General features: G+C 38.6%; 1 protein-coding gene across 1 annotated transcript in view; it reads left to right on the forward strand.

The window, feature by feature from the left end:
• PCDH10 (protocadherin 10) overlaps positions 1-14,536 on the forward strand; it is a 31,238-nt gene that overhangs the window by 2,160 nt on the left and 14,542 nt on the right. The window contains exons 2-5 of the mRNA XM_026055874.1: positions 1-525; positions 2,113-2,171; positions 2,736-2,842; positions 11,268-11,573. The exon at positions 1-525 is cut by the window's left edge and continues 34 nt beyond it. Coding sequence (XP_025911659.1) covers positions 1-525; positions 2,113-2,171; positions 2,736-2,842; positions 11,268-11,573 — 997 coding nt within the window. The remainder of the gene's footprint in view (positions 526-2,112; positions 2,172-2,735; positions 2,843-11,267; positions 11,574-14,536) is intronic.

Here is a 14,536-nt window from a genome sequence, read left to right on the forward strand (position 1 = left end):
GGCGGCGGCGAGCATCGCCCCAGCCGCTCCGGGGGGGAGACCTCGCTCGACCTCACCCTCATCCTCATCATCGCCCTGGGCTCCGTGTCCTTCATCTTCCTGCTGGCCATGATCGTGCTGGCCGTGCGCTGCCAGAAGGAGAAGAAGCTCAACATCTACACCTGCCTGGCCAGCGACTGCTGCCTGGGCTGTTGCTGCCCCTGCTGCAGCCGCCAGGCGCGGGCCCGCAAGAAGAAGCTCAGCAAGTCGGACATCATGCTGGTGCAGAGCTCCAACGTGCCCAGCAACCCGGCGCAGGTGCCCGTGGAGGAGTCGGGCAGCTTCGGCTCCCACCACCACAACCAGAACTACTGCTACCAGGTCTGCCTCACGCCCGAGTCCGCCAAGACCGACCTGATGTTCCTCAAGCCCTGCAGCCCCTCCCGCAGCACCGACACCGAGCACAACCCCTGCGGGGCCATCGTGACCGGCTACGCCGACCAGCAGCCCGACATCATCTCCAACGGCAGCATTTTGTCCAGCGAGGTAAGCTCCGGGCGCCCCCCTCCCCCGCCTCCGCGCGCGGCGGCCGTTGGCGACCGTTAGGCGGCCGTTGGCCGCGCCCCGGCCCGGCCCGGCCCGGCCGCTGCCCTTCCTGTCACAGCTGCGCCGCGGGCTCTCCCCGGCCCCGCTGCGCACCCGGGCCGGCACTGCCTCTATTTTTAAACTGCTTCTGCCCCCGCGTTTCTTTGCGTGTTTCTAACCGCCTGCCGAGGCGGGAGGGGGGAGGTAGGTGCGGCGGGCAGGGTAGCCCCCACGCCGCTGCCCCTTCCCGGGAGCCGCCGCCGCCCTTCCGTGCGAGGCGCCGGGTAGCGGCTCGGCAGCCGCGGCAGCCCCGCGCTCACGCCGTGCGCGCTTGAACGCAGCCGGCGCCGCGCTGCACCTTTCCCCCGCCGAGCAGCGCCGGGGCGCAGGGACCCTCCGCGGCCGTGTGCCGCGGGGCGGGGTGCTGCGTGTCGCGGAACGGCAGCAGTTCACAGTAATGAAAGGACGTGGAGAATAACCACAGGGTCTTCCGAGGCAAAATTTTAAGCCTGTGTGTTTCTTTTCTTCCTGAAATCTTTGCTTGTGAAAACAGGCTTTGGGGGAACCCCCCCTCCGGGACTGTGAAAATCTCTACAGTTAGCAGGAACTTTAATTAATTTGTGAATTAGAGTTTATTAATTGACTTTTCTTTACTCTATCTGAACAGCTCTTTATAACCCAAAGCTGAGTTCGCAAAGAAAAACATCAAGAATTTCCATGAAATTATATGCAAAGACTTAATGTCCCCTCTTGTTAACACAATACTGAGACAACATGTTTATCTAGTGTGTAGAGAATTCTTATCAAACCATATGTATGCCGTGTCATAATACCCCCCTGTTAATCATTTTCTACTGTGTTAGCAATACATGCTCTCGGTACCTCTCTGCTTATGTACTAATGAAAAAAACACATTCTCTCTTTATGTTGAATACTGAAACCTGAAGACTGCCCGGTTTGGCCGAGGTGTTTTGAATGGTATTTTCTAAAGCAGTTTAAGTTTTAAAGTAAGCTTTTTGATACTGGCTTGTCATGTTGACCTTTCCTCAAATTGTATGTAAAACTCTATCTTCTCTTGCCTTTTTGAGGGCTAGAGTGTGTCTCAGTGTATTTTTTTCCTTAGGGCGCCATAACCATACTGTCTCCYCCATTTTATACACTGAAATTAAGAACAGATTGAACACCAGAGTACACCAAGTTTTTCTGAGTCAGTAGTATGGCAACTCCAGAAATAGTTTTGTTGACTTTTTTGGGTGTCCTTGTGATGTTTGACAGTATGCACTGTGAGGGGAAAAAAAGTGTCAGAATCTCATCGCAGAGAACTCAGAATAAATCCCTGATGCTTTCACATATGTGTGAATAAGAGTAGATAGTGTTTTTTGATTTGTTTTTTTTTTCCTCAAGTCCTAGAAAAAGGTTGCGTAGGCCTAGTTGTAACTAAACATTCCCATTTATAGTCAATCTGGTGAGCTGCTCTAGTGTATTTTCAGGTGCTGGGTACAAAAATATCAAGAATTCAAATGTTTCCCCAAATTTTCTTTTTTACAGACAAAACATCAGCGTGCCGAGCTCAGTTATCTAGTTGATAGACCCCGACGGGTAAACAGGTATGAGCTCCTTACTCTTGTTTTGCTAACGTGTGCTTTAGCAAGTGTGAATGGGATGCAAAAATATGTTTACTGCAGGCATAAAATAGTAGCGAAGCAATGGGGAAAATGAATGTATGTAGACATATTAAATAAAACACTTTTCTGAATTATGACTTTTCTGAATCTGTTTCAAAGTCACCTGACAAGAGAGCAAAATCTCATTTTGTATTAGTCTAAAACATGCTTTAATATACTTAGGAATCCTTCTGTAGCCTCTGCCAGATAATATTGACCTCTCTGAGTGAAAGTTTAGCTGTCCAGCTTAAGTAAGTGCTACCAAATTATTCATAACAATTACATGAAATCCAGGCAGAGTAATAATGGCTACCGCCTGCTTCAGCTGGATCACTAATGTCCGAAAATACAAGTTTTGTTTATGATGGACAGAGTGGCTCTGCAGAAGCAGTGCAACATGCAGGAGTGGGGGAATGCAGCACCATGTTTGGCCATGTGATGGCAGAAGAATGTTTTATGAGTTCCTCTTTCATGTTTATTCTAATGTAAAGATGTTTCTGTGTCTAGTTCTGCATTCCAGGAAGCAGACATAGTAAGCTCTAAGGACAGTGGTCATGGAGACAGTGAGCAAGGAGACAGTGATCATGATGCCACTAATCGAGGTCAATCCTCTGGTAAGTCTGATAAAAGAATGGAAATAGTAGATCTTTAAGTAAGGGGACTAGAAAGAGAAGTCACATATAGGAATATAATACAACAGTGGCATAAAATAATGTGAGCGTGTTCTATGGAGGGTTGGTTTTAGGTCAGCTTACTGCTACAGTAACCTGTGCAAGAAGATGATTTTGAACCCTTTTCAAGGGACAGAGTTTATTTTATTCTTTTGGTTTGGGAGTTTTTAGTATGTTATTCTGCATCATTGGCTGTAGCAAAACTTCCTGCACAGTAAAACAAAGTTCGTGGTATGTTTTACTGTGCAGTTTTTTCAACAGCAGATCTGCAGGATTTCAAAGCATTAGGCAACTTTGTTCAGTAGGGACTTTGGCTGGCATGGCAGTGTGAAGTGAAGGGGGAGTTCCCAAGGGAAAGAAAGAACCCCGTGGCTGAATGACAGCCAGACTGTGAGGATTTTTGCTGGGGATCAGTGGAGACACATTGGGTGCTTTGAATGTTTAATACCTTAGCATTTTTCTGAGGATTGTTTTTTAATTCAAATTAGGGGACCATATAGTATAAGTGATCTCCATGCTAATGAGGGTGAGGGATTCTTAAGTACATTTCTTTCAGTCGTAACAAAGGAAAGAAATATATTTAAAAGCTTTACTTTAAAATCATGATATCATGATTTGAATCATATAGAAGTGTTATTCCTGTGTGTGCGGCTTGCTGTCTTTGCTCTCATACTGTCAGTTTTCTTTTGCAAGGGACATTTGTTTAGCATCTGTGCGTTACAAGTCCTTCTCACCCTCATGCTACATTTTAGCCAGAAATGCTTTTGTGTTCTTCCCTACCACAGTCTCTGATGGTTGGTATGTCTTGATTCAATACAGTGATTTCTTGCCCCTTGTTCCTGTGCTCAGTCATGTAGAGGGATTTGCTATGAGAATATTGTACAAAATGATGCCTGAGTGTCTCCAGTTCTCCATCCTTTCTTCCCCTGATCCCATCTTAAAAGATATCAGGGGAAGGGGCTCAGTACTGTCATACCAGAGCTGTCTTGCCCACTTGCTCTGTTAACATCCTCTATTTTCTTGCTGCTATAGTCACTGTCCCCTTAACGATGGGAAACCCAGGCGCCAGGGGAAAAGGAGGCCGCTACAGGGCCCCTTTATATTGCTGCAAGTCATTAATATGCAGACCTAATGAGACTCGAGATGAGCCAAGAGTCTCCGGAGCTCCCTGTTTCTTGCAGGGCTTCATGCTAAGTGAACAGAGTGTCTATTTTGTGTCTGGGAACCTGACAACAAACCAGGTCTTGCCAGAAGTTTACATCTGAACACAGAGCCTCTTTCATTTTTGGCCTATATATGGCGTATGATTTATTGTTGTCTTAAAAAGCCATGTATTTAGCCTCCTCCCCACCCATTCTTTTGCACTGTTTCTGATGCAGCAATCGGTGCTACTGAGTTATAAAAAGCTCCCTCTCCTCCTGCCCTCCCTGCATTACATTTTTTTTTACGCATTTTACTGCAGCAGTCATCTCGGTGAACATTTCAATCAGTTTAGTCCCTCAACATAATGAACCATAAGAACCCAAACAGGAGAGAAAAGAATAAACATCTGCAGAAGGGGCTAGATTTGACTGATGGTGGGAATATAATCATGTAGTTGCACATCAACTGAAATCTATTTTATTTTAGAAGCATCCAGTGCTGTTATTGTCATGTTTTTCCTCTTTATTCTTTCTCTCAATTTTAAAAGTAGTCTATCTCAGATACAAACATTGGAACTATTATCAGACTTGACATTAGTTCTTAGCTGGGTAAATTCTTTATTATTTCTATTTGATTAAAATAGGAAAAAAATTTATTCCATGCTTTTAAAATAATTTCAAATTATTCAAGAATCTGATGTGATTGATGGACTTCTGTGTCTTAAGTGGAAATTACATATGAATTAATGAAAGCTGACAGATTTGGTCTACTCATGATTAACAGCTTGAACTGAAACCTCAAACACACAGGTCTTCCAATTTAATATATTGTTGCAGTGCTTTGGGAATAATTTGCATGAACAATTTTTTAAATGCTAGTTTCAAATAGGTAATTAAATAGAAATATCTAAAGAAACTACTCTAATTTTTGGGATACATATAATACATTTTTCCGGTAATTTTTGTGCTGAACCCTACTGTCTGTGCCCTTTGACCTCAGTGATGACAAGAAAGTGATTTTGATATAAAAACTTCACTCTTTCTATTAGTATTTCGCAACGAATCTTATGAAAAGATGAGAGTAAATCTTGTTTCATCTTGAATGGCTAGAGGAAATGTCTGAGGGAGTGCCTTCTCAGTTTTTCAATCGTTCTGGTGTTCTGTAATCAATTCTATCTAAATTAAAGGAAAACACTCTGGCTGATAACATGGCAGAATGCTGGGCTGTTTTTTTCAGTATGTCGCCTAACACCATGCAGCATCATATTTGTTTTCAAAAGCATTGTATTTGTTTCTGGAAATATTTAGTAGATGATTCACATTGCAAAATGAAACTTATCCCTCACCAGTTTTCGTCAGCAACATGTTCTGCTTGCAAAACATCTTTTCACTGTTCTGTGCATGCCTTCTCGTCACCAGCAAATAGTCCTATGGCATAGAAGTAGCTATTCTACAGTAGTCCATTGTTAATCAAGCTGACTGTCAAAGTCATGGTGAATTATTAGCTGGGAAGGAAAACATGCAGGATGAAAATCTATTACTGTGTCATAGATTTATCCCATACAACCATTTAGGAAGAATTCTGAACTGAGCTGTTGTAGCTACCATAAAATGCATTATTAAGTTTTGAAATAAGAATCTGGTTCCCTTTTTTACAGAATATACTTTCTTAATAGTGATTTAATCACAGCTTGAAAAGTGCTTGAATGTACTGAATGCTTATATGTAAGGGATTCATATTGTTCCCATTAAGGTCGCACCTGAAATCCTCATAATTATCTACCTACTTACCTACCTTAATATTTGTGAACTAGGAAAGGACTGTCATCTGCTTTTGGTGGAGAATGGCAAGTAGTGGGATTTCCAAAGTGCTCAGGAGCTTAATTTTCATGGATTGACTAGGCATTTCATTGACTGGGGTAGGAAAATGACTTTCCTAAGGTCATACGAGAAGTTTTTTGGCAAACAGAGGAAGGGGTTTCTCAAACCCCAGACTGGTGCCGTACTTACTAGTGCTCTTCTCTGTCTGAAGATTTGGGGGACAAAAGCTGGGGGGGGGGGTGTTGTTGTAGAACAAATGCAACTAATACGATACTACTACCTGTCATTAGCACACTGTATTTCAATCATGTTCTGTAGGAGTCGTTTCTAAGCATGAAGTTAGTTTATTTCCTATGGTCTATTAAATTCTTGGCCTGTCTTCTGAAATTGCCARCTTGGGTGCCAATTAATACTCTGCATGTGTATGTGTTTAAATCATATGATTAGACACCTGTCCTTTAAGATTTGGACTCATGCCATCAACTTCTTTCATATTGTTGGTCACTAGTTACTCTGCTTTCTCACTTCAAACATGCAGGGTTCTTCACAATGTTATCTGTGTTTCACCTTTTTTACTGAATTGGCATGATCACTCAGATACACTTGAGGAAGGAATATCTTACATGTGAAGATAAATGTACTGTAATATATGTACAGTAAAATGCACCAACCTATATTATAACCTACTTAGCGCAATACTGGGCAGTATGCATCTGTGATAGCCTGAGGTCTAAAATTAGACTTCCTCTCTCTAGAGGGCTTTATGTCGCAGGGGTCTAATAAAAAGGCACAGGTTGAAACATTACTTCACACCTTTTCAGTACAGCTGTAGTAAAAACCAAGAGGGTTAGTATGCATTACTGCTGAGATGTATAAGGGCTACGATATTTCAGTGTTCATGAGAAGAAAAATCTGAGAAGTCAAAAGAAGAAATTTTAGTGATAAAGGGCCAGAGAAAACCAGTATTCCTTCTGAGCCTATGCAGCGTGACAGCTAAATCCTGTTTTGAAGATCACTTGGGCTAAGAGTCTGTCTCGGATAAAATGAGTGAACATAAAAATGTCTTAGAAAAGTGCTTTGACTTTAGCTGAGTTTTTTTTTTTTTCTTTCCTTGGGCTGCATGCTTAAGAATGTTCACATCTCAGTGGTCCAGATAGGGTTTTGAAGTTAAGATTTGGAAGAGCTGAATATCRAAGATGTTTAAGTCTTTATTCATGTTCTCATGAGAATGAAGTCAGTTTTATGTAAGGCAGCACACCAATTACTTCGTAAGAAGGAATGATAATAAGTCTGTTTCATAGAAAGTCCATTTTCTTCAGTAGTTAGTGTTCTGCAAAGGAGGTTAAAATCATTATCCTCATTTGTAGATGGAAAATATGAATCACAGGGAAGTGAGTAACTTGCTCATAGGTAATCTAACCAAATGGATGGTTGATGTGGTAATGGAACTCTGAGCAGGAGTCCTGGTTCCCTAAGTCACGCTTGTCTCCCATCTGACCCTTAGAAAGCTACAACAGGAGAAATGACAAATGCCGTTTAATTCTAAACAAAAGTCAAAGTTATGAGGAAAATGGCACACGTTGGAAAAAAAAATCTCAGTAACAATACTATGGAAATATTTTATCAACATTTTATTTGCATTTGCACTATTTATTACGTTATTTATTAAGCAATATATCTGAACATGTTCACTCATTAGTCTAAAGGCTTGGTGTACAGCTCTTCTCCCATAATTAAGTTAAGAAAGAATAAATTATTTAAAAATTATTTTAGGCTTAGTTTTCTCTTTAATCTGAGTAGTCTTTTCAAATCAATTAGAATTCATGCACATAGAAATTTTGATATTTCTCCCTTTGAAATATGAAAAGGAAACAAATTAGGAATATGCTTTAGAAATGCAACACTATTAAGTATCTTGTTCAAAACACCTGAATTCAGGAAATTCAGATACAGATATAAAACTTAATCTTTAACTCCTTCCTAGTTTTTGGCTGGGGGGGGGGGGAGAGGGAGCAAGGACTTGTTTTTCTTCAAAATCTGCAAAGTCATGTTACCCACTGGCCTATCTAGTAATAAGACTTGAATGAAGCAGGATTAGTAATGAACTCTGGCCCTTGCCATGAGCTTTTGTATGTATGCTGTGTTTAGAATAGTGCAGTGCTTATCATTTTTCAGCACTTCAGTACTCTATACTATCTATTTGTATCTGAGAAGGACATTTGAAATTCATAATTCAGACTCACCTTTAAAATCTCAGTTTTTCTGCATGCAAGGTCTAATATGATAACTAAATGAAAAATATAAAGCATTTTTCTTTAATGTAAACTTGCAATTATGATGGATAGTTTAATTCAGAAAGACTATACATATAACCAGATTTATGAGGGAGATGAGATGGAAGTGTTATACTGCTGAGCCTTTCTTCTGTTATAAATCAAGAATATGATTCTTGGCRTATGAAGGAGTCCTGTGCTGGATGTCTTACTTCCTTTACCATGCTATATCCTTCCTTCTTGGAAAATAGAAAATACCTTTTTCCCCCCCTCCTTTTTGAATGTTTTTCAGTTAAAAACAGAGAATGATTTATCATCACCCAGAGTAAAAAGGTGGAGGAGAATAGCCAGCATCCGTATCGTAGTCAATGAAAATATATGTAAGTGCCCAGGGATTTCAAAATCAGGGTGCTAATTTGAATTTATTTTTCTCTCGAGATATTAAGGCCAAGGGCTTGATTCAACACCCGTTAAACTCTTAGGCAATGTTGTGATTGACTCAAGTAGGAGAAAAATCCAGCCCAATCCTTTCTGAACATTTTGTTCTAATCCTGAACAGGTGTGTACATGCTACCTGTGTGTTCCAGCAGCGGATATTATACTTTAGATTTTTTTTATCTTCTTTTAGAAGTTCCTCTATTCTTCAAAGGGGGAGAAAGTTTGTTGTACAAGCTTACATTTTATATCGCCTAATTTCATTACGTTGTTTATGTAAAATCCTGATTTATGGTGGTTATAACATCTCTTTTATAATAAGCTGTTATATAATACTATTCAGTGCACTGCAGTAGACAAGCAGAATTCAGAAGGGAACTAAAAAATAATATTTTGATAGAGACATTTTGCAGTTTAGCAGCTGATATGAAACCAAAATAGTAAAATAGAGGGTAATTTTCCATGGGAAATAAAAATCCATGAAGAAAAAAATGGGTTTATCCTTGAATAAATATCTTAAATTCTCCTTCCCCACTGGCAAAAGAATACAATTTAATATTTATCCGCAAGTTTTTCTGTCTTTTTCCTGCTCTCTTTCAAGTCAGGAAATGTTAAATGAATGTGGCCATTGAAAAACTTAGTGAAATGTAACTGTAATCATTTTCCTATTAAAGATAAGGCTATTGCTTGTTTACATGCAACTTCTCTAGGAAATCCAAAAAGTGAAAAAAWTGTTTTATGTTAACTGTCACTTAAATTTTCTGAATGGCAAAAATGCTTGATTTATAAAACATGTCTTTTCTTRCATAAGAGATTTTTATTCAGACAGTTTTATACATATGACACGCATACACACACACGCACACACCATTTTATAGGCATTGCTCTATATTCATTTCTTTCTTGGAAGCCTGCATGTAAACCTTTCTTTTCAGCATTTGATTTCACTTCAGTGATAGATACTACCATCATGGAATTTAAAACTATGCTATTTGTATGTCTTTCATGCCGTTCTTCGTCTGATTCCTTCATCATATCTGCAGTTCACGTTTGCATTCTTCAACAGTTCACTGATCAGTAATTTATTTCCAGACTTCTGCATACCAGTTATCAATGCAAGGTTATAATCGAAACTGGACCTAGCATTGTATATTACTTAATTTAAAATTAAAAAGTCATTATAAAGTGAGATTAATCTGTGATAAAAAGCTTTTTTTTCTTTCTTCATTTTTTCCTTTTCTGTTTGTCTAAGTGACTGCCTTCAGTTCTTGAGCACTTGTTGATAACTCAGAGATTTCCTGCTTGCTGAAGAGATTGTTTTCTGTAGTGTGAGATGACATATAAATATTTCTAACATAAATCAAATTATGATTCAGAACAGTCGTAGAATTCTTAATAGTAATCCTCACATTGGAGATCAAGCTAATCAAGTTCTTTACAGAGTTGGCTGGTGAATGAGCTACATTACATGAATCTTGTTACAGATGCTGATTTTTTTTTTCCTATTTCTCTTGCAAGTTGTGGCTTTTTTTTTTTTTTTTTGTAATTCTAATGCAGTGCTTGTGAATGCAATAGTTGTAACAGATTTAGTTCAGTTTTGACATATACCTATTCTAAGACATCCAGTTCTCTTCATAAATACAAGAAAAGGATATTTCTTTAATGTCCTGCTCTTCTGTACACTGTTGAATATCAACTTGGAGATGTTAGTATTTATTTTACTCTATGCCAAAGATTTCATATACCATTTCTCTCAAAACAAATCTAATCCAACGACTTAGTGAATCACAGTTAGGAAATACTCTGTTGGAATGCCGATCTGAAGGTCATCAATGGAAGTATTGCTTGTCATTTGAAATCTTAATAGCATTAAAGGATTTGTAAGCAAACGGTTTTGTGTTGGCAGGGACAAGCGTGTGCTGATATAGCGGAAGCATTAACAATTTTGTCAATAGTATCCACAGCCATGTTACATCGGACTACAGCTACCTTTGTACCACTAATTACAGTAATTTACTATAGGATTCTGTCCCATTATTTGAATGGCTTGATGATAGTAAGGACTGCTGCGGTAACAATGAAAACTATCTCTGAAAGAATGATGAAATGATTAATTTAAGTCATCCTGATCACTTAAAAGCTGTGTTTCTACTTCATAAGACCTGCTTTTAATGTAGGCTCTATCTGTGTAATAATGTATGCACAGATAGTTCCTTTATAGGAATCACTGATGTTTCGTTTTCATAAATGAAATCTGCAATTCCTCCATCCGGGCATTTCATGTCTTTGGTCAGAGATATGTTTAAAATAAAATTCCTTCATGATCTTAAACAATTATTTTCAACTGCTGAACCCCAGCCATCACCTGCAAGTTGAACCAATCCTTATTTGAATGGGTTCTAAACAGTAAGCTCTGCAAGAGATTGTGTGATAGAATCATCAATACCCTTCTTGTGATTTTTTTTTTTTTTTGGTATGACATTCAGGCATTTATATATGCTTATTAGCTGGTGTCATTGAATTATGAAGACTGGACAATCAGATATTTTATTGAGGAGATAAAGGTAGTGGAAAAAGTTCTTCCGAGATTTCTCTTCCTTCTTCTCTTTTCTCTTGGCACAATCTTTCTTACCTGTCAGCAGCCGTTCATGATGCTGAAGCTTATATCTGTAGTTTCTTTTTTTCTCATGCTTGCAGGCATGGATCTCTTCTCCAATTGCACGGAGGAATGTAAAGCACTGGGCCACTCAGATCGGTGCTGGATGCCTTCCTTTGTTCCATCCGATGGACGCCAAGCTGCAGATTACCGCAGCAATCTGCACGTACCTGGCATGGACTCCGTTCCAGACACTGAAGTGTTTGAAACACCAGAAGCCCAGCCTGGGGCAGAAAGGTCCTTCTCCACCTTCGGCAAAGAGAAGGCCCTTCACAACACTCTGGAGAGGAAGGAGTTGGATGGACTGCTGTCTAATACACGAGCGCCTTACAAACCACCGTATTTGAGTAAGTACTATTCGAAAGGCTGTATGAAAGTGTTCCCTTTGCGGGAATAAAAATTAGCTCTTTCTACTATTCATAGCAGGAATAATACAGACGCAATTTTAGAAGAAGTGGGGAAAATGGCTTCCCTTGGATTCAGGCACCAATGAAGAAGGCATTGTGCAGCRCTTTTAAAAAAAGACAAGACTTTGATTCTTGTTAGTGTGACGTGATTGTCAACAGAACAGTATCAGCTGATAGTTTTGGGTGGGGAGGATTTGTTCAATTTTTTTTCTGAAGCTGTATTATTTTCAAAGTTTGTTTGGATAGACAGTGTAAACATAGACATTGCCAGACTAACAATTTTAAGAATAAAATTAAGTCAAGGAAACTTTTTCTTTCAACTGTCCCAGAAGCTTCTTTATGTTATTGAGCAGTATCTTGTGAATAATCGGTATGTATATTATATTAAAGTAACTATTTACATAGTTAACATTAAAGATTTGGAAGGAAGAAGAAACTTTTGCCTTCAGCCTGATCATCTTTCAGCTGGCACAGTGCTGACTTTTCTCAGTGCTACTCAGTGCCTTTTGTCTTGTTCTGAAATCTTACCTCTTTCTTCAGTCACCTTTTGATGGTGGCTGGGTGGCACGAGAGAGCGTGACAAATCTCAAAAAGACCTTCATAATTCATTCTGAATTCTGAGACAGATGTAGAACCTTTGAATAATACTTCAAGCTAATATGTTTTTCATTCTATTTACTAGCCCTCTGTATTTTTTTTAGAGACTTTAATCTCCTTGACTTCAAGAGTTTATGGTGTTTATCTCATCCAAATAAGCCAAGGACATTAACATTGCAGTACTGACCCTTTCTAAAGCAACAATAGTCTCTTAGGACAGAAGATAAGGAAAAGAAATGAATCGCTGTGGGTGATATTTATTTATTTTTAATTTCCAAAGCATTTAGTTGTTAAGAAAGGTGATTTTCAGTTATGTTATGAAAGATCATTTTCAGCACAGACCTCTCAGTTTTCTCTTCTTAATTAGCTCTGTCCAGGTATTTCTGTCCTTCAGAGGGGTGGTCTTACCATGCCAGTCTTTAGATTTGATTCACTGAAAGCTTGTAAATTTTGACAGCACTTCTGAGATGTGGAAGCCATTCCTTTAAAAAAAAAAAAAAAGTGGGGGGGGGCTTGAAACAAACAGCTATACTTTGTATAGGCTAAAATGTCAGGTGTCAGTCATCTGGTCATACTCTAAAGACCAAAGTGAAATTTTGGTTAGCTAGGTCCTAATGGCTCATGGCTCTGTCTTTCCTTAACTGGTTTCCTGTCATTCACCCCTGAGAAATATTCTTTGGTACTAACTCATAATCTAGCAGTACTAATTTCATCTTTATAACTTCAGTTAAAATTTTTGAGTTTTCAAGCATTGATGGTCTAGTCCCAAAAGTGTTCTGATGCAGTATGTACATTACAATGATGATGATCTCTGGTGTCTAGAACTGCCATTGTAGTAGTTCTGTGGTTTTGTTCTAGGCCTGGTAGTTTTATTTCATATAACAAAGAAACACGTATTTGTTTTATTTATAGTTTAGGGATCTTAAATTGTATTCAGCAAATAGTTTTGTTGAACAATCTCTTTACATGTTGGCACGTATTTTRTATTTTTCTGGTCTAAGAGCATAAAATACTGGAGATAAAACATTGGCAGTAGACAAAATAATATCAATGAGTGGTGTTATGTAATCCACACTTGAGAATCCAGATTTAGTTTTGCCTTATTTCTTTGGATCTCAAAGCTGAAACTACCATACAGCCAAGGGTTATATTTCTTTCTTCTATTTTCTCTTATTTAATGTTTTCTTTAGTAAAATTTTAGATTAAAATTGTATAGTAAATAACAGGAACAAGGAAAAGAAAATGAACACAATACTTGTATCAATGAGTAAATAATTCCTTATTAATAATTTATTCAGTGAATAGGGCAAGAGGAATACATAAGAGGAAGTGGACTCACGAAGGGACTTTTGTTGAGCCAAGTTGAGCAACTGTATTAAAATTAAATTCAACATTTTAGCAAAAAAGATTAATCAAAAATAGTATGTCAGTAGAACAAATTTTTTTTATAAGTGATTCAAAAAATAAGAAACTGAACCTTCATATTTAGCAGAAATGTTGTATAAAAAAAATTGCAGCATTTATGAAAAAGAAAACAGAGTGGCAAAGAAAAGTGTATTGCAGGATACAAAAGCTATTTGAACTTAACAGGTCTTTATTAAAAAAGAGAGGAAAAAAAAAAGATTTTTAAGTACAACCATCAGAAAAGAGCGTAAGATCTAGCAAGTAAATTTCAGGATGGAAATTAGGAGAGATAAGAAGAACTTCTTAGAGTGAATAACCAAAGGCATGAGAATAAATACAGACAATTTTTAAGATACAAATGTAGTAAGTCCAGGAGAGAATTGGTGGGCCTTGAGCTGCAATTAGTGAGGACAAGGACATTGCACAGAGGCTAAGTAGTTTCTGTACATTGGTCTTTAACAAGGAGAGAGATGAGAGAGTGGGGGAAAGAAAGATTTATAGGAAGCTACCCATCCCAGGTGACCTTTTATAAACATGAGAGACTAAGTCACAGAAGAGGATGTTTTTTGGATAACTGACTAAAACAAACAGGACTAAGCCAAGGGACTATGTGTTTCTGTAGTTTTTGGTTTTGAAGAAAAGCTAGTGGCCAAAGAATGTCAGAAGTTGTGTTTATCATTAAAAAGGTACTTTTAGAGACCAGTGAGAGACTTTAGCCCAAGGCTTAAAATTATCACTAAAAGGTTTTAGGAACATGCTAACTGGCATCTGTACTGGAAAATTGAACAGATAGATCTTCAGTCTATTAGAATTCTGACAGAGTGGGTAAGAATTAATCAATATTGTGTATTTGAACTGTCAAAAAAGCTTTTGAAGCTACTAACGTAAGCAAGTGTTGACAC

The sequence above is a fragment of the Apteryx rowi genome, unplaced genomic scaffold, assembly GCF_003343035.1.
Source record: "Apteryx rowi isolate R43461 unplaced genomic scaffold, aptRow1 scaffold_127, whole genome shotgun sequence".
Taxonomy (NCBI): domain Eukaryota; kingdom Metazoa; phylum Chordata; class Aves; order Apterygiformes; family Apterygidae; genus Apteryx; species Apteryx rowi.